Source organism: Nerophis ophidion, linkage group LG15, assembly GCF_033978795.1.
Source record: "Nerophis ophidion isolate RoL-2023_Sa linkage group LG15, RoL_Noph_v1.0, whole genome shotgun sequence".
NCBI lineage: Eukaryota > Metazoa > Chordata > Actinopteri > Syngnathiformes > Syngnathidae > Nerophis > Nerophis ophidion.
This window is the reverse complement of record NC_084625.1, coordinates 31,175,826-31,201,992: the sequence shown is the minus strand read 5'-3', so window position 1 is coordinate 31,201,992 and position 26,167 is coordinate 31,175,826. Positions and strand designations below refer to the sequence as shown.

Here is a 26,167-nt window from a genome sequence, read left to right as displayed (position 1 = left end):
CATTCAATTGAATATGGGTTGAAAATGATTTGCAAACCATTGTATTCCGTTTATATTTACATCTAACACAATTTCCCAACTCATATGGCAAGGGGGTTTGTATATACACAGACATCGACTGCAACTCTCATCATCAGCGGTCACTCGAAGCGAGTATGACAATCCTCCTGGTAGGGGTGTATCCCTTTATGGAGGATGCCTGTGCGTGACTTTGTTTAACGTGGGGAGACTGGTGCACAGACAGTCACCACACCATTCTTGACAGATCCGGGTCAGGGTCCAGTGGCATGGAGTCCAAGACGACTGGGGACCCTCTTCTACTGTAGCCTTCTTCCGCCATCCCAGCCGTTGTGACGCTCCATAGGGTTAGCAATCATCCTCCGCCTGTTCCACCGTTGAGGTCTTGGGTTGTTATTTCCCCATAACTGAGCCCAAATGGATGGGGGGGGGGGGGGGGGGGGGGGGCTTTTACCGCCATCGCAGCCGTTGTGGTAGTTCTTACATCTTTTGTTTTTTGCCGGCTCCATTGTTGAGGTCTTCACCTGGCGTATCCCTGGTATCCCTGGCAGATGTGCCACACCTACGTGCGCTGCAGACGCTCTGTCTCCATCCCCGCGCCCGCCTACTACGCCCATCTGGTGGCCTTCCTCGCCCGCTACCACCTTTATCCGACAATTTCCTTTGGTGCTCTGTGTTTGTGTGGGCGACACGGTCAGGGATGGCGACATAACTCTACCAAGTACAAGAGCCCTGTATAGTCAATATTACAATGATTACATAGATTTTTTTTACCATCACAAAACCTTTTGTCATTTTTATTGTTTACAAACTCAGAACATATGTCCCTGGACACAGGAGAACTTTAAGCATGACCATTATATGACCCAGTAACTACTTGGTATTGGATAGATACTGACATATATAGTATACCCCAAAACTTGTTTAAAGTTTTCAAACGGAAGAATAATTGGTTATTGCATTTTAACAGAAGTGTAAATAGAACATGTTAACACAGAGTAAACCGATATTAACAGTAAAAGACCAAATAGGTTAATAATCCATCATCATTTTAACAAATTAATACAATCAGAAATGACACAATGTTAGCGCATTTGTCAGCAGCCAAACTAAGAGCCTTTGTTTGCTGACTTACTACTAAAAAAAAAAAGTTGTCTAGTATGTTCACTATCGTATATAATGCCACAATTGTTATTTGATTGCAACAAGAAATGTATGTTTGATGTATCATAATATTTGGCATTTTTTTCTTGTCCCCTATATTTTGAAAAGTATCAAAGTATCGAAAAAGGTACCGGTAACAAAAATTGGTATTGGGACAACCCTAATGCAAACTGCTATTTTCTAGGGACGAGCATTTGAAATCAGTAGTGGCTATAGTTGCAATGTAACACACAGTTCAGAAATATATATTATGCCTACAATTCCTTCATTATTAACCTTATCTAAAAGTCATAGCTTTTATTGGAATTTATTTTTCCTATATTATTTTCAATATCAGATATTTTTTTGGTTGTCTTTGCATCTCTATGGTAACTGGTTTGTGTGTGTGTGAATGACAGGAATAAAACCTCTGACTTGCTGGAAGAGAAGCCATTTGGCCCTGCATGTTGCTTGTATTAGGGCCACAAACTAACCACCATTTTGATCGTTGACGAGTCATCGTCGATCTTGACGATCAGTCGACGAATCGTGTTACAAAGCGTACTGAATTAGCCATCAACTTTTAAAGGAGGAACTGCACTTCGTTGGCGAATTTTGCCTAACATTCACAATCCTTATGAAAGACATGATGATGGATTGAATTTTTTTTTTTTTTGCAGTCTCTCTTGTAAGGAAACGTAAATAAAAGTCAGTTTACAGCGGAGTTATTGAGAGGTCCTCTATTTTTCCCATAACATCCAATAAATAACCATCCAAAAAAAGCCACCAATACTCCATTTACATTTTGTGACTTGAATATTTACCTGTACCCCGCCTTCCGCCCGATTGTAGCTGAGATAGGCGCCAGCGCCCCCCGCGACCCCAAAAGGGAATAAGCGGTAGAAAATGGATGGATGGATGGATAGTTATACTGTTATTATAAGCGCTGACACAGATTAACTATTTATAGCGGCGACATGATCAATTTCCTTGTGTCTCTATGTTTACATTGAGGGGTCTGCAGTTTCCTCACTTACTTGCTCCCTGTAAGTTTATTCTCGATCATAAATCATGCCTCTCACCTGGACAGAAGAAGTCTGAGGAAGTAATCCGACAAATCGGTACACTTTGACAGCCACTTAAAGCCCGCAAATGGCGAGGACAACATGATAAAATTAATGGGGATTATGGTCATTCTTCATTTAAATGGGAATATATGAACATCCTAGCAGTCAACATTCTAATGACAGCAGATAGTGTACAGTAAGTGATATTTTATCATGTTTGTTGGCTCTCATGAAGTCTGCAGTGAGCAGTTATCAGTGATGAAGACAAAAAAAGCAAACATTTTGATGCGTTTTTTAAATTAATGTGCCGCAAATGCTTAAAATGACCAAAATAGGTAAGTATTACATTTTATTATAAATGTGGCTAATTGCTGCATTACGTATATACTTGCATCATGTATATAAAACCTCAATCGAGGGGTTTGGAAAATGTTTTAAAGGGGAACACTATTACAATTTCAGAAGGGTTAAAACCAATAAAAATCAGTTCCCAATGGCTTATTTAATTTTTCAAAGTTTTAAAAAAATGTTTTCCCAACCCGGAATAAGTTTTAAAGTGCCTGATTTTAGCTATCTGTGAAGCCTCTGTCCATTTTCCAGTGACGTCATCCAGTGATGCCAATACAAACAATTGGATAGCACAGCAAGATATAGTGACATTAGCTCGGATTCAGACTCGGATTTCAGCGGCTTAAGCGATTCAACAGATTACGGATGTATTGAAACGGATGGTTGGAGTATGGAGGCAGATAGCGAAAACGAAATTGAAGAAGGAACTGAAGCTATTGAGCAAATAGCTATTGACGCTATTCAGCCATGTCTGCCTAAGCATCGCCGGTAAAATGTGCAGACCAAACGTTAGGGACTTTCGCATCTTGTGACACTGGATCAACTTAAAGCCATCGATTGGTAAGTGTTTGTTTGGCATTAAATGTGGGTGGAGGGAAACGCTGGATGCAAATATAGCTACAAATACGGTATTAGCTTTCACTGTTATGCTGATGACACCCAACTCTACATGCCCCTAAAGCTGACCAACACGCCGGACTGTAGTCAGTTGGAAGCGTGTCTTAATGAAATTAAACAATGGATGTCCGCTAACTTTTTGCAAGTTAATGCCCAAAAAACGGAAATGCCGATTATCGGTCCTGCTAGACACCGACCTCTATTTAGTAATACAACTTTAACATTTGACAACCAAATAATAAAACAAGGTGACTCCGTAAAAAATCTGGGTATTATCTTCGACCCAACTCTCTCCTTTGAGTCACCCATTAAAAGCGTTACTAAAACGGCCTTCTTTCATCTCCGTAATATCGCTAAAATTCGCTCCATTTTGTCCACTAAAGACGCCGAGATCATTATCCATGCGTTTGTTACGTCTCGTCTCGATTACTGTAACGTATTATTTTCGGGTCTCCCCATGTCTAGCATTAAAAGATTACAGTTGGTACAAAATGCGGCTGCTAGACTTTTGACAAGAACAAGAAAGTTTGATCACATTACGCCTGTACTGGCTCACCTGCACTGGCTTCCTGTGCACTTAAGATGTGACTTTAAGGTTTTACTACTTACGTATAAAATACTACACGGTCTAGCTCCAGCCTATCTTGCCGATTGTATTGTACCGTATGTCCCGGCAAGAAATCTGCGTTCAAAAGACTCCGGCTTATTAGTGATTCCTAGAGCCCAAAAAAAGTCTGCGGGCTATAGAGCGTTTTCTGTTCGGGCTCCAGTACTCTGGAATGCCCTCCCGGTAACAGTTCGAGATGCTACCTCAGTAGAAGCATTTAAGTCTCACCTTAAAACTCATCTGTATACTCTAGCCTTTAAATAGACCTCCTTTTTAGACCAGTTGATCTGCCGCTTCTTTTCTTTCTCCTATGTCCCCCCCTCCCTTGTGGAGGGGGTCCCGTCCGATGACCATGGATGAAGTACTGGCTGTCCAGAGTCGAGACCCAGGATGGACCGCTCGTCGGGACCCAGGATGGACCGCTCGCCTGTATCGGTTGGGGACGTCTCTACGCTGCTGATCCGCTTGAGATGGTTTCCTGTGGACGGGACTCTCGCTGCGGTCTTGGATCCGCTTGAACTGAACTCTCGCGGCTGTGTTGGAGCCACTATGGATTGAACTTTCACAGTATCATGTTAGACCCGCTCGACATCCATTGCTTTCGGTCCCCTAGAGAGGGGGGGTTGCCCACATCTGAGGTCCTCTCCAAGGTTTCTCATAGTCAGCATTGTCACTGGCGTCCCACTGGATGTGAATTCTCCCTGCCCACTGGGTGTGAGTTTTCCTTGCCCTTTTGTGGGTTCTTCCGAGGATGTTGTAGTCGTAATGATTTGTGCAGTCCTTTGAGACATTTGTGATTTGGGGCTATATAAATAAACGATTGATTGATTGATTGATGTACATACAGCTAGCCTAAATAGCATTTTAGCATTGATTAGCTGGCAGTCATGCCGTGACCAAATATGTCTGATTAGCACAATAGTCAATAACATCAACAAAACTCACCTTTGTGATTTCGTTGACTTTATCGTTGGAAATGCATCTGCAGGATATCCATACATCTCTGTGCCATGTCTGCCTTAGCATCGCCGGTAAAATGTGCAGACACTCTGGCACATTCAATGGGGGTCTGGCGGCAGATTTCTTTGACTTTATCGTTGGAAATGCATCTGCTTTGAGTGTCGCAGGATATCCACACAATCTTGCCATCTCTGTAGTAGCATAGCTTTCATCGGTAAAGTGTGCGGAACAAATGACTGACCATTTCGTCGGCTTTCCCCACACCCTTGTATTTTGAAAAAAATGTTGTCCAATTTCTTGCCACTTTCGCATCTTTGGGCCAGTGGTGCAACTTGAATCCCTCCCTGTTAGTGTTGTTACACCCTCCGACAACACACCGACAAGGCATGATGTCTCCAAGGTTCCAGAAAACAGTCGAAAAAACTAAAAATAACAGAGCTGAGACCCGGTGTTTGTAATGTGTTTGAGAAAATGGCGGCTTTATTACCTAGGTGACGTCACGTTCTGACATCATCGCTCCGAGAGCGATAAATAGAAAGGCGTTTAATTCGCCAAAATTCACCCTGTTAGAGTTCGGAAATCGGTTAAAAAATATATGGTCTTTTTTCTGCAACATCAAGGTATATATTGACGCTTACAAAGGTCTGGTGATAATGTTCCCCTTTAAGGGCTTAATAGGCGGAATTGCGCAACTCCTTATAGGTTCCTTTGTAAGCAAAAAATTAGATAGCATTTATTTAATATTTAGAATGCAAAAAAAACCAACAACTTTCAGTTGTGAATGATAGGCAAAGTTCCCAAAAAAGTGTAGTTCCCCATTAAATGTATTATTGTACCTTTTTAAATCTATCTATTTACAAACTTTACAACAGATTTCTGTCGCTTCACTCTCCTCATTTGTAGTCACCATGATACCTTGCTAACTGCTCCATGCTGTCAAAAAAAAGACATGAGCGCTTGATACCTTATCTGTCTCTGAGTTCGATAAAATGTCACAGCATCCCCGCACAACCTCACACCCTCACTTCCCCATTCCAGATTAATAGGAAACGGCGCACGTCTCAAACAGTGCAATTAAATGTGTCCCAATCTCCGTCTAAGCTGCGGTGCCCCCGTCGCATTGTGTCCCGCAGGAAATGCTGACAAAAGAGGAGGCTGTGCGAAGCATTCTGGGATTGCAGGGCTTTGTGCAGCTTGATGGGAAATGTGTTGCAATAGCGGTATTGTTACTGTCACAGGAGGAGTTTGCAATTTTCTGCACACAGTCGTGGTCATTTTCTATAGGTGGTATGTAAATATTGTTGCAGGGACTCGAGGAATTTTGGTCTTTGTTTGGCTCGGATGTGATTGCGTCGATAGTTGCTTTGATAAAGCAGCGCAATAAACTGACGAGGGAGTGCCTCAAAGCGCTGTTACTCAATGTCAGTAAAAGTGAAGGTGTTTCATATACAGACAACATTGAATGTGTTTTTTACAATGATCCTGTTTGTTCATCATCCTCTGACTCATCAGCATCTCAAGGAGTAGAGATGCTGGGCTCAGAAGTATCGGTTTTCACCCGAATTGAAAAAAAAATATTCATCTGCACGCTGCCTCAGCATCATCTTTTATTTACAGACAACACACTCTCCCTCACATTCTGTTTGTCTACTGGCTAGAAAGCACACTGGATGTTTGATTTACAAACTGGCTGACTTGTTTGCGAAAAAGTTTCCTTGTCGTCTGTGTCAAAGTAAGTAATTTCAACAATGTGTGGTAGCGTCCTGACAAATCTGGCGAGCAAGCGTGGCTAAAGAATGCCAGTACCAAGTTACCTTGTTGCCTCAATGGCAGCAAATATATATAAATAAATTAAAAATTAAATATATATATATATATATATATATATATATATATATATATATATATATATATATATATATATATATATATATATATATATATACACAGTGGGGCAAAAAAGTATTTAGTCAGCCACCTATTGTGCAAGTTCTCCCGCTTAAAATGATGACAGAGGTCTGTAATTTTCATCATAGGTACACTTCAACTGTGAGAAACAGAATGTGAAAAAAAAATCCAGGAATTCACATTGTAGGAATTTTAAAGAATTTATTTGTAAATTATGGTGGAAAATAAGTATTTGGTCAACCATTCAAAGCTCTCACTGATGGAAGGAGGTTTTGGCTCAAAATGTCACGATACATGACCCCATTCATTCTTTCCTCAACACGGATCAATCGTCCTGTCCCCTTAGCAGAAAAACAGCCCCAAAGCATGATGTTTCCACCTCCATGCTTCACAGTAGTTATGGTGTTCTTGAGATGCAACTCAGTATTCTTCTTCCTCCAAACACGACGAGTTGAGTTTATACCAAAATGGATACATGGATGATACAGCAGAGGATTGGGAGAATGTCATGTGGTCAGATGAAACCAAAATATAACTTTTTGGTATAAACTCAACTCGTCGTGTTTGGAGGAGGAAGAATACTGAGTTGCATCCCAAGAACACCATAGCTACTGTGAAGCATGGGGGTGGAAACATCATGCTTTGGGGCTGTTTTTCTGATAAGGGGACAGGACGATTGATCCTTGTTAAGGAAAGAATGGATGGGGCCATGTATCGTGACATTTTGAGCCAAAACCTCCTTCCATCAGTGAGAGCTTTGAATGGTTGATCAAATACTTATTTTCCACCATAATTAACAAAAAAATATTTTAAAATGACTACAATGTGAATTCCTTGATTTTTTTCTCATTCTGTCTCTCACAGTTGAAGTGTACGTATGATGAAAATTAAAGACGTCTGTCATCATTTTAAGGGGGAGAACTTGCACAATCGGTGGCTGACTAATTACTTTTTGCCCCACTGTATGGTGGTACGGATAGGGTTGTACGATATTTGGTACTATACCACCTCTAAAAAGTACCGGTCTCCCGTCGTCGTCACATCATGACATTTCTGGTTCACGAGCAGTCGAGCATGTTCGGTGGGACACAATCACGGAGTACTTACACACAGACACAGTGTGTAGACAGAATTGGGAGAACGGACACATTTTGGCTTAAAAATGTATGATGAATGGGAAGTTACAACACTAAAACGCGAACGTCCATCCACAGTCTGCAGTGTTTTAAAGCTACTTCTAAATTACTAATCCCCGCCTCCATGGCGACAAATAAAGTACGTTTTTTTACAAGTATTATCCCTGCAGGACCAGGAATAGCTAAAAATGATTCACTACACACCTTAGCTCACCTGCGTCAAAATGTAATCAAACGCCATTGGTGGATCTACACCTAACATCCACTGTAATGATACCAAGTACAGTAGCGTTTCTAGTCGATACTACTAAGATTACATCAATATTTTTGTCCTCTTTGTCCTCTTTTGCGGTGCTGTTAGGGCAGAGTTTCTTAAATGCCTCAAATGTCTGGCATTTTGAGTACTGTTTACTGTACGCTACCTAATATGTCCGTCTGGAAACTCGTTCGGTACAACTCCGCACCGAACCGGACCCCCCGTACTGAAACGGTTCAATACAAATATATATATATATATATATATATATATATATATATATATATATATTGTGACGGACTCCTGCCGTCGCCGTGCGGGTTCCCAGGACCATCAAGTAAAGGACATCTCTTTTAGCAGGTTTGACTCGCTTTATTTTTCAATCAAGCTGCGTCTTCCGTCGGGTCGCTCTTCAGCCTTCCACGTGCCTGCTCGCTCTTCCGCTTGCTTTTTAGCTTTCCGCGTCGGTGTGCTCCTTTGGCTCTCCCTCCCTTGCGCTCAGCATCCGCTTCTGCCTCTCCAACTCATTCTGCCCCACCCTCCTCCACTGCTGCCCTTTTATACAGCCAGAGGATATTTATTGATTTTGTGTAGGTGCGCGACCCACGTACCTAAACTCTATTGCGGCGTCACTCCCGCACGCCCCGCCTCTCCGCTCGGCCGCATCCTCCGCCTCTTTGCTGCCATCTTGGGCCGGGCTCCAGCCTGCCATGCCCCGTTGCTTGTTATATATAATATACATGTATATATATATATATGTATATATATATATATATATGTATGTATGTATGTATGTATGTGTGTGTGTGTGTGTGTGTGTGTGTGTGTGTGTGTGTGTGTGTGTGTGTGTGTGTGTGTGTGTGTGTGTGTGTATGTATGTGTATGTATGAATGAATTAAATATATAATCAGTCAATAAATGTAATGAGTCCCCGGGACCACAAGTGGAGAGTGGAGTGGGTCCCTGGGAAATTCAATGGGTCCAGACTCCCCGTTTTATCTTATTTCCTTTAGAATGTTAAACTCATCTATAATAAACGGATAAATTCAGGTATGTTCAAAATAGATCTGAAATTAAACAAATACAATTCCAAATCACACTGTGGCATGACATGTGGCATTTTTAAATCCAACAGCATTTTTGTAGCAACATAAATAGCATCAAAATAAATGACTAAAATAAAAATAAAAATGATGGTCTGTAGTACCGAAATCCAATTTCAATAAAAGTGCTCAAGTTCCTCCGTCGGGCTCCGGGGCTCTACCCAGGTTATAGGGTGAGAAGCTCTTTCATTCATTTGGGAGAAGCTCAAAGTAAAGCTGCTGCTCCTCCACATTGAAAGGCGTCAGAGGAGGTGGTTCCCGAACGCCTTCCTGGGGAGGTGTTTAGGGCAAGTCAGACCGGCAGGAGGCCTCATATTTACATATATCCTCTGTTGGAAATGCTTACTGGCCCTCTGATTTCTGATCATCAGTGAGTGAAATCGGTTGATACCGATGACATGTATTAAACATATTTCAATTCGTGGTGAGTGAAATTAACAATATCCATCCATCCATTTTCTACCGCTTATTCCCTTTTGGGGTCGCGGGGGTCGCCGGCGCCTATCTCAGCTATAATCGGGCGGAAGGCGGGGTACACCCTGGACAAGTCGCCACCTCATCGCAGGGCCAACACAGATATGAACACAATATTTCAACTAGTTTGTTATTCTCTTTTACTATATACAATTGTTTGACCAAAACAATAACTAAACAGGAACCTAAACTATTACTTGCCACTCATTTAAATCCTTTGTTTTTTGCTCTCAAAGTCCTCCTGTCCATCCAGTCATCCATTTCCTACCGCTTATCCCTTTCAGGGTGGCGGCTACAATCAGGGGGAAGGAGGAGTACACCATGGACAAGTCACCACCTCATCACAGGGCCAACACAGATAGACAGACAACATTCACACTCACATTCACACACTAGCGACCATTTAGTGTTGCCAATCAACCTATCCCCAGGTGCATGTCTTTGGAGGTGGGAGGAAGCCGGAGTACCCGGAAGGAAACCACGCAGTCAAATCCCATTTTCTTTATTTTAATGTACATTATATTGCTCTGAAAGTCCTCCTGTGTTCATTGGAATATTCCCTCAGTTTGTAACAATAACAAAAACAACAAAATACACAATTTGGGGAAAATAAAAATATCGACCTAATCACTCTAGTAATGATCACATAGTGATACTACCATTTTGGGTCAACACTAGGGTTGTACGGTATACCGGTATAGCACCGCGATACTAATGAATCATATTCTGTACTATTCCGCCACCCACCTTCCCCCTCTGCGCCCCCATTGTCGTCATGTCATGTCATTGCTTGTTTACGAGCAGACAAGCATGTTCGGCAGTGCGCAATCACAGAGTACTTTCAAACAGACACAGTGTGTAGACAGAAAAGGGAGAACGGACGCATTTTAGCTTAAAAACTAACGATAAAGGTGAAATTATAACACTGAAACGCCCTCAGGAAGAGGTGCTTTAAGACATGGCCAGCTACCTGGCTGCGAACGTCCATCCACAGTCTGCAGTGTTTTACCTACTTCTAAATCACTAACCCTCGCCTCCATGGCGACAAATAAAGTAAGTTTCTTACAAGTATCATCCCTGCAGGACCAGGAGTAGCTAAACATGCTTCACTGCACACCGTAGCTCACCTGCGTCACAATGTAAACAAACGCCATTGGTGGCTCTACACTTAATATCCACTGTTTTGATACCAAGTACATGAATGTATCTAGTCGATACTACTATGATTACGTCGATATTTTCTGTAAACACATCTTCATTCATTAAAATTTTTTTTATATTATGTTTGTGACGGCGTGGCGCATTGGCAGAGTGGCTGTGCGCAACCCGAGGGTCTCTGGTTCAATCCCCACCTAGTACCAACCTCGTCACGTCCGTTGTGTCCTTGAGCAAGACACTTCACCCTTGCTCCTGATGGGTGCTGGTTAGTGCCTTGCATGGCAGCTCCCTCCATCAGTGTGTGAATGTGTGTGTGAATGGGTGAATGTGGAAGTAGTGTCAAAGCGCTTTGAGTACCTCGAAGCTAGAAAACTGCTATACAAGTACAACCCATTTATAAAGTCAGAAAATATGTCCCTGGACACATGAGGACTTTGAATATGACCAATGTATGATCCTGTAACTACTTGGTATCGGATTGATACCCAAATTTGTGGTATCACGCAAAACTAATGTAAAGTATATAAACAACAGAATAATAATTTTAACAGAATTGTAAAAAGAACATAATAAAAGAGAAAGTAAGCAGATATTAACAGTAAATGAACAAGTACATTAATAATTCATGTTCTACCACTTGTCCTTAATAATGTTGACAAAATAATAGGTGTATAAATGACACAATATGTTACTGCATATGTCAGCAGACTAAATTAGGAGCCTTTTTTTGCTTACTTACTACTAAAAGACAAGTTGTCTTGTATGTTCACTATTTTATTTAAGGACAAACTTGCAATAAGAAACATATGTTTAATGTACCCTAAGATTTTTTGTTAAAATAAAGCCAATAATGCCATTTTTTGTGGTCCCCTTTATTTAGAAAAGTATCAAAGTACCGAAAAGTATTGAAATCATTTTGGTACCGATACCAAAATATTGGTATCGGGACAACACTGATCGGCACTATTAATTTATGAAAGATCCGCCCTCCTCTTACATGTTGTGTACTAACTGTGACAATGCTGGCACATCAACAGTTTTTATATCATCCTCTCTCCAGAACAGTGCTCTAGACCAGAACAAAATATGAACGTAAGTTAATAAACTTTGAAAAGAAATGCAACAATGTAATATTCAGTTTTGACAGCTAGATTTTTTGTGGACATGTTCCATAAATATTGATTTTAAAGATTTATTTTTTTGTGAAGAAATGTTTAGAATGAAGTTCATGAATCCAGATGGATCTCTATTACAATCCCCAAAGAGGGCACTTTAAGTTGATGATTACTTCTATGTGTAGAAATCTTTATTTATAATTGAATCACTTGTTTATTTTTCAACAAGTTTTTAGTTATTTTTATATAATTTTTTCCAAATAGTTCAAGAAAGACCACTACAAATGAGCAATATTTTGCACTGTTATACAATTTAATAAATCAGAAACTGATGACATAGTGCTGTATTTTACTTCATTATCTCTTTTTTTCAACCAACAATGCTTTGCTCTAATTAGGGGGTACTTGAATTAAAATAATTTTCACAGGGGGTACATCACTGAAAAAAGGTTGAGAACCACTGCTCTGGACTATTATTAATCTACTTGTTAATTTGCTGTTAACATTTTCTTTTTTTTCTGCTGTAACATGGTTGCATCTACAATTCTTAAACTTTATTAAGCACTTATTTTGTTTTTGTTTTCTTTCAAGCTAGCTTAGTGGTTAGCTTAGCTATTGACATGCTTGCTCCTGGCTTGCTGTTGGTGTGTAATTTGTTCAGCCTCGTCCTCCACTGATAACGATACTTGATAATGATAGTTAAGATACTAAGAAATGTTTTTTATTTGCCCTAATGGAGGTGATTGTAATAGCTAAGGAGCGCATCTCTGCCGCTTTAAGTTGGGGTACTAAAAACAAATATTTTCAGTCAGAGGTGATCAGTGTTTATCATCTGTATTAAAATGCATTAATCGCCAATGGCGATAGTTTCTTTTTCACAAAAATAGGCTGATATTATACAGTAGCCTGTCGATGGGCACGCCCCTACAAAAACATATTGTAATATAAATCCTAATCATAAGAGGCAGCAATAACGATTTCAGGCAATATTGCTAATATCTACATGCATCATAAATTGAATAGGAAATGCAGAATTGTGGCATTCTCCTTCAGTAATCACAGCTCTCTGTGCCACAATCCATAATAGAATGCTTAGTCTTAGCAGAAAGGTGCATGGGCCACTTCAGTGACCGGACAAAAGTTGGCACGAACCTGGATCTCAACAGTAGATTTCGTAATTGGACTGATGAGTCTCGCAGGAAAAAGACTCCACTTACTTGGCTCATTATTTAGTCTCTATTGACAATGTCAACTCCCTGGGGACTCTTTAATGTAAAACTTGCTGTCCCACTTCCCGATTTCTTTGACTCGTGCTGTGCAAGTGTTCACTATGGCATTGAAAACGCTCTACTAAGCTTTTAAAGAAGGTTACATATGAAACACCAGCCAGTGTGCTGTTTCAAAAGGAAATAATGTAAAGTGAATTATTAATTAGCTCCAGGCTCAAACTGTAGACATCATAAAAACTTTATTAACTCTACCTACAAAGTGGCATTTATTACTGTTTTACAAGCTTAACGAGGTATTGACCACTGTATAGTAAAACTAAATAAACCTATAATAGAAAAAAAAAACTCGCTCTCATCACCATTATCCATCCATCCATTTTCTACAGCTTGTTCCTTTCGGGGTCACACAAGACATATTTGGTGTGAACTTTGGTGTTTACTGACTTTACAAACAGTATTTAAGTATCATTTGAACATTGTTAGGTGCCATACAAACCTAAAGAATGGTTATTTATGGAATATTACAACTTAAATAAATTAAAGTTAAGGGTATGGCACACTCCATGATCCCAAAGCCCACACTATTTGTATGTTCATGTCTTTGTTTCATCAATAATGTGTTTCATTATGCGTTTGAACCAATGCAGAGGCGAGACGATACTTCAAATATCTCTAACCCCCTCATCCCCCAACTATTTGGTGTTTTATTAATTTGTAGTTTTTAATTCATTAATTTTTTTTGTACAAAGTGCCGACAAATGCATTAAAAAGTAGCCGGAATGTGAGTTTTTTAATCATATAACCTGTATTTATTCACTCAAATATGATTAGAGATTAGCTGAATCACGTAAAATTGTCATCAGGGGATAATACAAATCATAATAATTATAGTTATTATTAGTGCATTTACTGGGGGTTAAACGTTTCCTGTCTTCAAACCTATTTACGCCTCTGTTTACTCTATTCAAGGGTCCTTTAATGCAGTGGTCCCCAACCACCGGGCCGTGGCCCGAATTTTTTATTAATTTTTATTTAAAAAAAAATAAAAAAAAATATATATATATTATTTTATTTATTAAATCAACATAAAAAACACAATATAAACTTACAATTAGTGCACCAAGCACAAAAACCTCCCTTTTTCATGACAAAAATGTCCCTTTTTCATGGTAAAGAAAAAAAAAAAGAAAAAAAAAAAGGACATCCCCCCATCCATCCGGGACAAATTATTAAGCGTTGACCGGTCCGCGAATACAAAAAGGTTGGGACCACTGCTTTAATGCACCACAATTATAAGAAGCAACAGTAAAACTTATAAATAACCATGTCAGATGATGCCAAAATTGTATTATTATAGTTGTATCTTCTATCCTTTCATCCTGTCTAAGAATGCATAAAGGTGAGCTTTGATGATGTTATGACGTCTGTGTCGAGTGAACAGTGGTGTGCTGCTCCCAATGCGGTTTTGCATTGGGGGTGTAGCAGGAAGTTGTCGACATTTCTAATTTGATTAAAAAAAACAACCTCATTATTGAACTTTGACAGCCAAATATATTTTATTTTAGCTTTTTTTGACGATGTCTTTTATAACTGACAGATTTAAATGGAAGAAAAACATCTTTACAATAGCCCAGGTCATGGTCATGTGGACCCCCTAAGGCAGTGTTTTTCAACCTTTTTTGAGCCAAGGCACATTTTCTTCATAGAAAAAATACAGAGGGACACCACCAGCAGAAAATGTTAAAAATGAATCTCCACTAGGTTGTCGTGCCTTATTTTGAGTTTTTTGTTGTTTCTCGTGTGTCGTCTTGCGCTGTTATTTTGGTGACTCTTCCTGTTTTGTTGGTGTTCTCCTGTAGCAGCTTCATACCCCCGCACCGGCTGTGTTTTCGCAATCAAGACTATTTATTTGTTGTGCGTACGCTCTCCTTCTTTGTGGGGACATTGTTGATTGTCATGTCCTGACTCCACAGGACATGACAATAAATTGGCAAATTGGCAACACTAAATGGTCCCGCTGTAAGTTTTTGCTGTCGTCCAGCATTCTGTTTTTGTTTCATTTGTAGCCAGTTCAGTTTTACTTTTGTTTTGCAAAGCCATCCCTATGTTTCAATGCCTTTTCCTAGCTGGTCTTGCTTTTTGTTTATTTTTGGTTTAAGCGTTTTTTACCTGCATGCTGTCTCTCGCTGTGCTCTGCATTTTGGGATCACGGCAAACCATACTTGACGCTTTCAGACTTCTGCTGCCACTTACTGAAATGGAGTATTACATGGTTACGTTGCCAAGCTGTACACGGCATAGACACTAGACAACGGCACATTATTATAATTATTGATTTGCAAAAAATATTTTTTTGGACCAGGCTTCACGGTGGTAGAGGGGTTAGTGCGTCTGCTTTACAATCCTGCAGTCCTGGGTTCAATCCCAGGCTCGGGATCTTTCTGTGTGGAGTTTGCATGTTCTACCCGTGAATGCGTGGGTTCCCTCCGGGTACTCCGGTTTCCTCCCACTTCCAAAGACATGCACCTGGGGATAGGTTGATTGGCAACACTAAATGGTCCCTAGTGTGTGAATGTGAGTGTGAATGTTGTCTGTCTATCTGTGTTGGCCCTGCGATGAGGTGGTGACTTGTCCAGGGTGTACAGAGCCTTCCGCCCGATTGTAGCTGAGATAAGCGCCAGCGCCCCCCGTGACCCCAAAAGGGAATAAGTGGTAGAAAATGGTTGGATGAATGGATTTCTTGGACCAATAAAGGGAAGTTGCATAATTTCCCACGGCACACCAGACAATATCTCACCGCTCACTAGTGTGCCGAGGCGCAGCGGTTGAAAAACACCGCCCTAAACAACCGCATAAAGTGTTTATATCTTGGGCCGGCTGTAATGTGAATTTCAAATTTAGTTTGACGTTTGAAGCTTGGATATTCAAGAAACTCCACTTTAATAGGCTCCACAGACACACCATAATGCCCTTTTGTGTCTCCTCTAAAAGCGTCTAATCAATGGCGAAGACCTCATCCTGGAAAATATCAATCCATGACTCATCGGTGTGACAAAATCCCTTCTGCATGACGTGGCTGAAGATGCGCTGAATAACCAGGCGAAATGTCAAATGCACATAATTCTGCGTTTGGAAGCCTGGTTTAAGCTGTCAAATGGGTGAGACATAAGGAGGATGGCACAAAAAATATGATTCTGCCAACATTTCCTTTCACACTTGTGAGATGTCAATGTCTCTGGCACTTCAAATATTTCTGCCTGCACGTTGTCGACAGCTCAATTTAGAGCCGTCAAATGATGCATCTGTTATCATGCAGGCCTTGCGATGAAGGGCACAACCTACTCGGCTTTAATCTATTGAAACATGTTCAGGGTTTAAAACAAATGACTGTGCGTACAGAATAAACTGTCACATGGTTGTCCTGTTTCTGTTTCCCAGTCAAAGTAATTAAAAAAGTGAAGATTACCGCATTGCCGTTTAATGAGTGTAGGAGGACTCGTTTGTTTTTTGAGATGACGCACTGGCAGGTGAACAGGTGAGATGTGGGATTGGGTGTTACATTATGATTCTGTCTCCATTTGGTACCCACTCATGTCCTCTTATGTGCTCTTTTGGAATTCTGCTGCTGTCCATGTTGTGTGGATCCATGTTCGGTAAAATTAGTCAAAAAGATGACCATGAAAAACATTTACTGAATTATATATAGATACTGTAAATGTGTTTTTTATATTTGTAAAAAGGCAATTCTCTTCTTTTTTGACGTGCCTAATATTGCAGGACTGCAATCTATTTATGATTGGTTGCAGTCAAGAGGATATCATTGTTTGAATTACATAAATGGCCATGACGCATGTGCACATATTTTTTTTTTAAAGGCTAAAAAATGGTCATACATATGCTTAAAAACAAATAAGCGTTATAGTCTTAGTTATTTCTATTAACAAGGTATTGTTTTCCGGTTATGTTATACCTTTTTGCAAAACTTTTTAAAATTTTCGTTTTTTTTAGTTTATTCCATTTTAACAATGTAACTCTGGCCCACAAAAAGGCAAATACATGAAGGACATTAATGAGGAGGGGGATTGAGTATGATTTGCTTAATTGGAGTATGACGTACCAGTTTGGGCAGGCCTGGGCAAATTAAGACCCGGGGGCCGCATGCGGCCCGTTAAGTTTTTTAACCTGGCCCTCTGGACATTCCCAAATAATTGTTTTAGATGTTTGAAGATTTTTATGATGCGCACTCATGTTGTCTAATGACCGCAAGTCCTCAACTATCCTAAATTGGAATCTGCACTTTTGGATGATATACCAGTTACTACAGTAATCTAATTAGTTACTAGGCTAATGTAATGAGTTACTATGGTCATCTAAGTCACAGCAGCTCAGACGAGGCACCAAGCAGTGTGGGCGGAAAGCATTTCCACAGACAACGACAGGAGATTTTCACAACAAAGTTCTCAAGCTTAGTTATGTATCAGATATATCAGATTGTAGGTGGGTTTATTTGTACCCTTCGCGTTCATATTTCACTTTTTGTTGCGTTTCACTTTATTGTAAAATATGTCGATCAAAAGGGGGTGTGACTTTCATATTTTGTCAATATTCAGTGATTTATCGTTCATAGAAAAAATTAAACTTTCATTACGTTTTTTAAGGCGGTCTGTCATAACTTTTTTAGCATTCAATCAGACATTGTTAGGTTTTCTATTAGTGTTCCTAAAAATAAATAACCGGCCCCCATACACATTTTTCTCTCTAAATGTGGCCCCCGAGTCAAAATAATTGCCCAGGCCTGAGTTAGGGTCTACCAGTGTGTCTGTATCGTTGCCGGCACCTAAATGTTTTTGGACATTTTTAAAAATCAAGGTAACCACAAAAAAAGACATTTTAACGGAAAGTGGGACGGCGTGGCGCAGTGGGAGAGTGTCCGTGCGCAACCCGAGGGTTCCTGGTTCAATCCCCACCTAGTACCAACCTCGTCACGTCCGTTGTGTCCTGAACAAGACACTTCACCCTTGCTCCTGATGGGTGCTGGTTAGCGCCTTGCATGGCAGCTCCCTCCATCAGTGTGAATGTGTGTGTGAATGGGTAAATGTGGAAGTATTGTCAAAGTGCTTTGAGTACCTTGAAGGTAGAAAAGCGCCATACAAGTACAACCCATGTATATGATGCATGGTCATAGTTTTTTTTTATCGAAGGCTAAAAAAAAAACCCGTAATGGATTAAAAAACAAAATGTTATTAGTATTGGATTTTTATGTTTTTTTGGTTATGTTATACCTTTTTGCAAAAAAAATTCAACTTTACTGTTTTTTTGTTGTTGTTTATTCCATTTTTTCAATATAACACTTTCCTATTAAAAACAAAAACATTTTTTATTACTTATTGCGTCCAAATGTGTTTTTGATGGCACGTTACAGATACATGAAGGACATTATTGAGAGGGGAGCATGAAACCATTGTCGGCTAATTTGCATAATTGGTTATGAGTCATGTGCATGTATTTTTAAAAAGCTACAAAAATGTTAGAGATATATTGAGCGACATCTTTGTATTGGTAACTAGTATAAGCTTTTCATATTTTTTAATTCTTTTCATGCTCAGAATTTAAATGTTTGCATTTTTTTGTTCACCTCACTTTTGAAATAAATAATAATCCACAAAAAAGAGCTACATTCTAAAAAACACCCTTAGTATACTTATTTTGTATTTATTTGTGGCTTTTCTCTCCTATTTGTAAGGCCACATTTTGAAAAAAAAATATAAATTTGTGGTGGTACAAATTTAGTTTTTTGGCAGCCCGCTACAAATAATTGAAAGAAATTTATGTTTTTTTTTGTTTGTTTGTTTTATTTCTACAATCTACCACGGGTCCGTTGGAAATAAAAATAAATAATAATAATAATAAAAAAAAGCTGCGTCTACAAATGGACCCTGGGCCGCACGTTGGACAACCCTGGTTTATGTATTTCACCGAGTGGGCAAGGTATTACCTTGTTGTACTTCCTATATAGCAAATTCCATAATAAAAAAAAAAGAAAAATGTGGCGGTCAAAGTTTGTTTATGGCAGGCCGCCACAAACAAATGAAGGGAATGAATGTGTGCAGGGTCTCTTTAGTATACAAATAAGGTGTTGTTTTTAAATTGAAGCAACAGTTAACATGATTATTTACATTATATGCAATTAATTTGCCAATACTGTACAAAATTCCATTTATAAACAGTTATAATTGCATCCTTCCAGCCATCCATTTTCAATCGCTTGTCCCTTTTGGGGTGGCGGGGGGTGCTGGAGCCTATCTCAGCTACAATCGGGGGGAAGGCGGCGTACACCCTGGACAAGTCGCCACCTCATCGCAGGGCCAACACAGATAAAAAGACGTCGTTAATTTTTTATTTTTTATTTTTTAGCCATGCCGGTGCCAGATCAGCCGGCCGAGCAGGAAAAGGGGGCCATGGTTCCCCCGGTGATGCCGGCCTCCAATGGAGACAGATCTGAGACGGAGACAACTTCATCTATCCTGGCGTCAGTCAAAGAGCAGGTAAGAACATGGTTTTTGTCATATGTTTACAGTAAATATGATTGTAACTGAGCAAAAATGCTTATAATATTTTTGAACAAGATATTCACTGTTTGCTGGGAGTTTCTTCCACCCAGCTGCTTGCATTATTATTTGAAATATTATTCAGAGTCTGCTGTAAAAAATTTTTTTAAATAAATTGTACATTGCATGCCCTGTTTGTTGCGTAATATAATTAGTTAAACAGTACAAACAGATTTCTTACGGGGACTTGATTAAGCGAAGAAATTCCTCCATTAGGTAGCGGGACTACATTCTAATTGCACTTCTATGCACCTCAAGCACATGTTTGGTGGGTTTGGTGGAATTTCTTGTCACAACATCTTTCTTCTTATTTCCTTTTGGAGAACAGTTGGTGCACCTTCACCTGTGCCACCCCCCCACACCCCACTCCCCCACACGTCCCAAGAGCTAGCTTGTGTAGCCAAGGATCAGACCGCCAAGTGCCCTGGCCTCGGCTACCGCCCAGCTCACAATGCACCCGACCTCTATGGCCCCTACCTTGAGTGGTGAGCCCATTGGAGGGGGGGACCCACGTTGCCTCTTCGGGCTGTCCCCAGCCGGGCCCCATGGGGACACGCCCGGCCACCGGGTGTTTGCCTTCGTGCCCCAACTCCGGGCCTGGCTCCAGAGGGGGGCCCCGGTGACCCGCGCCCGGTAGAGGGAAATCGTAGTCTTGGTTCTTGCATTTCCATAGAAGTCTTCGAGCTGCTCTTTGTCTGATCCCTCACCTAGGACCAGTTTGTCTTGGGAGACCCTAGCAGGGGGTTTAGAAGCCCCCGACAACATAGCTCCCAGCATCACTGGGACACGCAAACTTCTCTACCAAGATAAGGTGGCAGCTCAGAGAAGAGTGACGCATTTATGAAAACATACCCCATTATGGCACTCTGAGAACTTGCTGGGCAGCTCAATGGGTTGTGGTGGTTGTTGAGAAGAGCAGACAAGTTTCAAAGCTGCTTTAAATGTCAAGATTGAAAAATGCCATAGAAATATGAGAGTGATGGGTGGAAATAATAGAGTATAGTAACAAAGCAGAGCGCTGAAATTGTCACTTTAAGCGAGGCTCAACACACTGGTCTCCATCTGGAACACTACAAGAGGCAAGGCTGCTTGACAAGGAGGAAACAGGGAAGCATTGCAGAGAAAAGGACATCAGGAGTGGTATTGTCCCTTTTTTGATCTCATCTGAGCAGAAAATCCACATGCCAAGGAGCACTCTAAACAACAAAAACATTAGTTTTGCACTAATTGCGTTTGGTGATGTGTGTGTGTGTGTGTTGGTGCGCACCTCAGACTCCTTCATTGTGTTCCTGAATGTCGTTGCAGTTAGTTGCAATACACAACTTCTGAGGCAATACACGAATGACATTTGCAATTTAACTAAATTATATTAATAGTTTAATTAAATGAAAACTTTAACTTTCAAGACAATTTTCTGAGCATGTTTCTATAAGGGAAATAACAATAAGTAAAATCACCTTTATCCTAAGATCAGCATCATTACTCCTAACTAGTTAACATCCTTTCACACACTTACATTTTTGAGAGGGCCACTGTGCCATGGCCGGCAGATCACTTGTGTGTGTGACAGGAAGAAAAGCTTTGACTTGTTTGGGTAGAAATTAGGGCTGCGAATCTTTGGGTGTTCCACGATTCTATTCAATATCGATTCTTGGGGTCACGATTTGATTCAAAATATATATTTTTTTCAATTCAACACGATTCTCGATTCAAAAACGATTTTCTCCCGATTTAAAAGCATTCTCTATTCATTCAATACATAGGATTTCAGCAGGATCTACCCCAGTCTGCTGACATGCAAGCAGAGTTGTAGATTTTTCTAAAAAGCTTTTATAATAGTAAAGGACAATGTTTTATCAACTGATTGCAACAATGTAAATTTGTTTAAACTATTAAACGAACCAAAAATATGACTTATTTTCTCTTTGTGAAAATATTGGACACAGTGTGTTGTCAAGCTTATGAGATGCGATGCAAGTGTAAGCCACTGTGACACTATTGTTCTTTTTTTAATTTTTATAAATGTCTAATGATAATGTCAATGAGGGATTTTTAATCACTGCTATGCTGAAATTATAACTAATATTGATACTGTTGTTGATAATATTCATTTTTGTTTCACTACTTTTGGTTTGTTCTGTGTCGTGTTTGTGTCTTCTCTCAATTGCTCTGTTTATTGCAGTTCTGAGTGTTGCTGGGTCAGTTTCGGTTTTGGAATTGGATTGCATTGTTATGGTATTGCTGTGTATTGATTTGTTGGATTAATTACAATAAATACATTTAAAAAAACTTTTGGGGGGAAAAATCGATGTTTTACAGATGAGAATTGATTCTGAATCGCACAACGTGAGAATCGCGATTCAAATTCTAATTGATTTTTTCCCACATCCTAGTAGAAGTTGTTTGCTGCCACCTGTTTACATGTATAAATCAATAGTCAATGAATACAAGGGAACCTTTGAGGCACTTTTTTTTTTTGGTTATCTGTGTTGAGGCCTGCAGAACATATGGATATATGTCTGTGAGTGAGTGACAAGAAGAAAAGTTCTGGCTCATTTGGGGGAAAAGTCGTTTTCCCCAAATGGGATTTGTTTGCATGTATAAGTCGCTATTCCCCGATTATAAAACAACCTTTGAAAAACATTTTTTTTTAAGTGGATCACTTTGTCGTAACCAGCAGATCGCGTGCGACCGACAGGAAGAAAAGCTGTGACTCACTTGAGGAAAAGTTTTTTGCTGCCACCTGGTTGCATGAATAGATTGCTTGTCCCCAAATATGAAGTAACCTTGCAGAAATTAATTAATAGGTCACTCTGCTGTGGCTAACAGATTACATGTTGTGTGAGTGACAGGAAGAAAAGCTTAGATTTGGAGAAAAGTACATTTACTGTTTGTATGTAAAAGTTACTAATCCCCGAATGTAAGACAATATTTGAAACTATTTTTTTTCAAGTGAGTCACTGTTTCACGGCCGGCAAATCACATGCGAGTGACAGGAAGAAAACATCTGACTTGAATATAAAATAACCTTGAAAGCACTTGTTTTTTAATTTGGTCACCATGCCGTGGCAAATAGATTACTTGTCGTGTGAGGGATAGGAAGAAAAGCTTGTGGAAAAATAGTTTGCATACATATATATATATATATATATATGTATATATATATATATATATATATATATATATATATATATATATATATATATATATATTGCTTGTTGCCTAATATAACAACATTTAAGACACTTATTTTGCGCTTCGGTCACTGCCGTGGCCAACAGATCACTTGTTGTGTGAGTGACAGGAAAAAAAGCTCTGATTCACTTTTGGAAAAGTGGTTTGCTGCCACTTGTTTGCATGTATAAATTGTTTGTTGCCGGATAAAAGACAACCTTTGAGACACTTCTTTTTCAAGTGAGTCACTGTGTCGTGGCCAGTTTATATCACTTGTGTGAGTGACAGGAAGAAAAGCTTTGATTCACTTGGGCAAAAGTCGTTAATCGCCACCTGTTTGCACGTATAAATTGCTAGTCGCTGCATATTAGTTATTTTGCAAGTCGATCAACTGTGCCGTGGCCATCAGACCTGTTTGCATGTTTGAATTGCTACTACTGTTATAGGAATGGTAATAATCAACCAAAATGTTAAGTCAAATATGTATTTCCTAGCTACTCTTTAGAAAAGAACCACAAGGCATGCTGGGATATATTTGATCAACTCCTAGCAACGCTACAACCTTTTAACTTTAGGTGATTTTAGGGAACTTTGTGGTTATGCATAAGCCAATGAAGATATAAATAGACAGGCAATCGGTCTCACTTTTAAATGTCCACATTCTCTGATGTGTAAAGTAGTACTTAATACATCAATGGATAACATTCTTTACCTTCCCGCTTCATGTGGAACCTTTTTGAGTTTCTCGAAATGCTTTGCAGGATGTTGCATCATCTCTCAAGTTGCCTTGGGACAACCTCAACTTCACCGGTGCTAACATGCTTTACAGCAGGGGTCACCAACCTTTTTGAAACCAAGAGCTACTTCTTGGGTACTGATTAATGCAAAGGGCTACCAGTTTGATACACACTTAAATAAATTGCCAGAAATAGCCAACTTGCTCAATTTACCTTTTAATGAATAAATCTATATATATGAAAAAATGGGTATTTCTGTATGTCATTCTGTCGTGCATTTTTTTTCTTCTTACGGAAGGTTTTTTGTAGAGAATAAATGATGAAAAAAACACTTAATTGAACGGTTTAAAAGAGGAAAAAACCCGAAAAAAATGAAAATAACATTTTGAAACATAGTTTATGGTATCTTCAATTTCGACTCTTTAAAATTCAAAATTCAACCGAAAAAAATGAAGAAAAAAACTAGCTAATTCGAATATTTTTGAAAAAAATAAAAAAATATTTATGGAACATCATTAGTAATTTTTCCTGATTAAGATTAATTTTAAAATTTTGATGACATGTTTTAAATAGGTTAAAATCCAATCTGCATTTAGTTAAAATATGTAACAAATTGGACCAAGGTATATTTATAACAAAGACGAATCATTATTTCTTCTGGATTTCCCAGAACAAACATTTTAAAAGAAATTCAAAAGACTTTGAAATAAGATTTAAATTTGATTTTACAGATTTTCTAGATTTGCCAGAATAATTTTTTGGAATTTTAATCATAAGTTTGAAGAAATATTTCACAAGTTTCTTCGTCGAAAAAACAGAAGCTAAAATTAAGAATTAAATTAAAATGTATTCATTATTCTTTACAATAAAAAAAATCAATTTACTTGAACATTGATTTAAATTGTCAGGAAAGAAGAGGAAGGAATTTAAAAGGTAAAAAGGTATATGTGTTTAACAATCTTAAAATAATTTTTAAGGTTGTATTTTTTCTCTAAAATTGTCTTTCTGAAAGTTATAAGAAGCAAAGTAAAATAATAAATGAATTTATTTAAGCAAGTGAAGACCAAGTCTTTAAAATATTTTTTGGGATTTTCAAATTCTATTTGAGTTTTGTCTCTCTTAGAATTAAAAATGTCGAGCAAAGCGAGACCAGTTTGCTAGTAAATAAATACAATAAAAAAAAATAGAGGCAGCTCATTGGTAAGTGCTGCTATTTGAGCTATTTTTAGAACAGGCCAGCGGGCGACCCATCTGGTCCTTACGGGCGACCTGGTGCCCGCGGGCACTGCGTTGGTGACCCCTGCTTTACAGTATCGCTACATAGATCATATCTCATGGCATTTTTTTTTTTTTACATACTGGTTTTTAAATATAATCACATATTTCCTCACGGCGAGCAAATATAATTCGGAGGTTTTTTCCCAAGGATCGACCTCCTCATTATGCATTGTATCACCTTCACGTTGTATCGGCGAGCACGTTTTGTGTTGCATAATATCAAGTTAATGACATTCTATTCATAAACATCCTAATAATGATTAATGGCATCATGCTAATGTGCTTCACCGAGATGCTTACATGTCATTAGAATCAAAGACGGCAGAGGACACAAGAAAGGCTGCAGTCTACCTCATAATGAGAACGCCCCGAAGGTTGTGAAGTATTTGGGGGAAAAACAGGCCTCAAATTTGACAAAAAAACTTATTTTGCAGTGTTGTCGTATTGCGTTGGCTTCATTAGGGCTTATTGTTATTTGGCTTGAGGTGGCTTTTTTGCAATACTTACCTCATTTACTTAAGTCAAAAATGTTGGGCCCCATTCAGCAAAAAGTTGCTAACTTTTGCTCTTATATTTCTTCCTAAGTGATTTCCTAAGAGGAGTCCATTCAAATTCATGACGTGTTCTTAAACGGCCAAATTGTACCCACCTGCTCTTGTTAAGTTGCTGAATGCCAAATAGTTAGCGTGTGCGTGTCTATCACCAATTGCATATACCACACCCTTATTTCACCAATATGCATATGTAAACGCCCTTAATTCTGTAATTTACATAGGTAAACACCCTTAAAGGCCTACTAAAATGAGATTTTCTTATTTAAACAGGGATAGCAGGTCCATTTTATGTGTCATATTTGATCATTTCGCGATATTGCCATATTTTTGCTGAAAGGATTTAGTAGAGAACATCCACAATAAAGTTCACAACTTTCGGTGCTAAGACAAAAGCCCTGCCTCTACCGGAAGTCGCAGAAGATGACGTCGCAAGTGTGGGGGCTCCTCACATATTCACATTGTTTATAATGGGAGCCTTCAACAAAAAGTGCTATTCGGACCGAGGAAGCGACAATTTCCCCATTAATTTGAGCGAGGATGAAAGATTTGTGTTTGAGGATATTGATAGCGACGGACTAGGAAAAAAAAAGAAAAAAAAACCTTAAAAAAAAAAAACGCCATTGGGACGGATTCCGATGTTTTTAGATCCATTTAATAGGATAATTCTGGGATATCC

General features: G+C 39.2%; 1 protein-coding gene across 7 annotated transcripts in view; it reads left to right on the top strand.

Annotated features, from left to right (window-relative positions):
• ctnnd2a (catenin (cadherin-associated protein), delta 2a) overlaps positions 1-26,167 on the top strand; it is a 747,299-nt gene that overhangs the window by 98,901 nt on the left and 622,231 nt on the right. For all 7 annotated transcript variants that reach the window (XM_061922003.1, XM_061922001.1, XM_061922002.1 and 4 more), the window contains exon 2: positions 19,555-19,685. In XM_061922003.1, coding sequence (XP_061777987.1) covers positions 19,557-19,685 — 129 coding nt within the window. In that variant the 5' untranslated portion in view covers positions 19,555-19,556. The remainder of the gene's footprint in view (positions 1-19,554; positions 19,686-26,167) is intronic.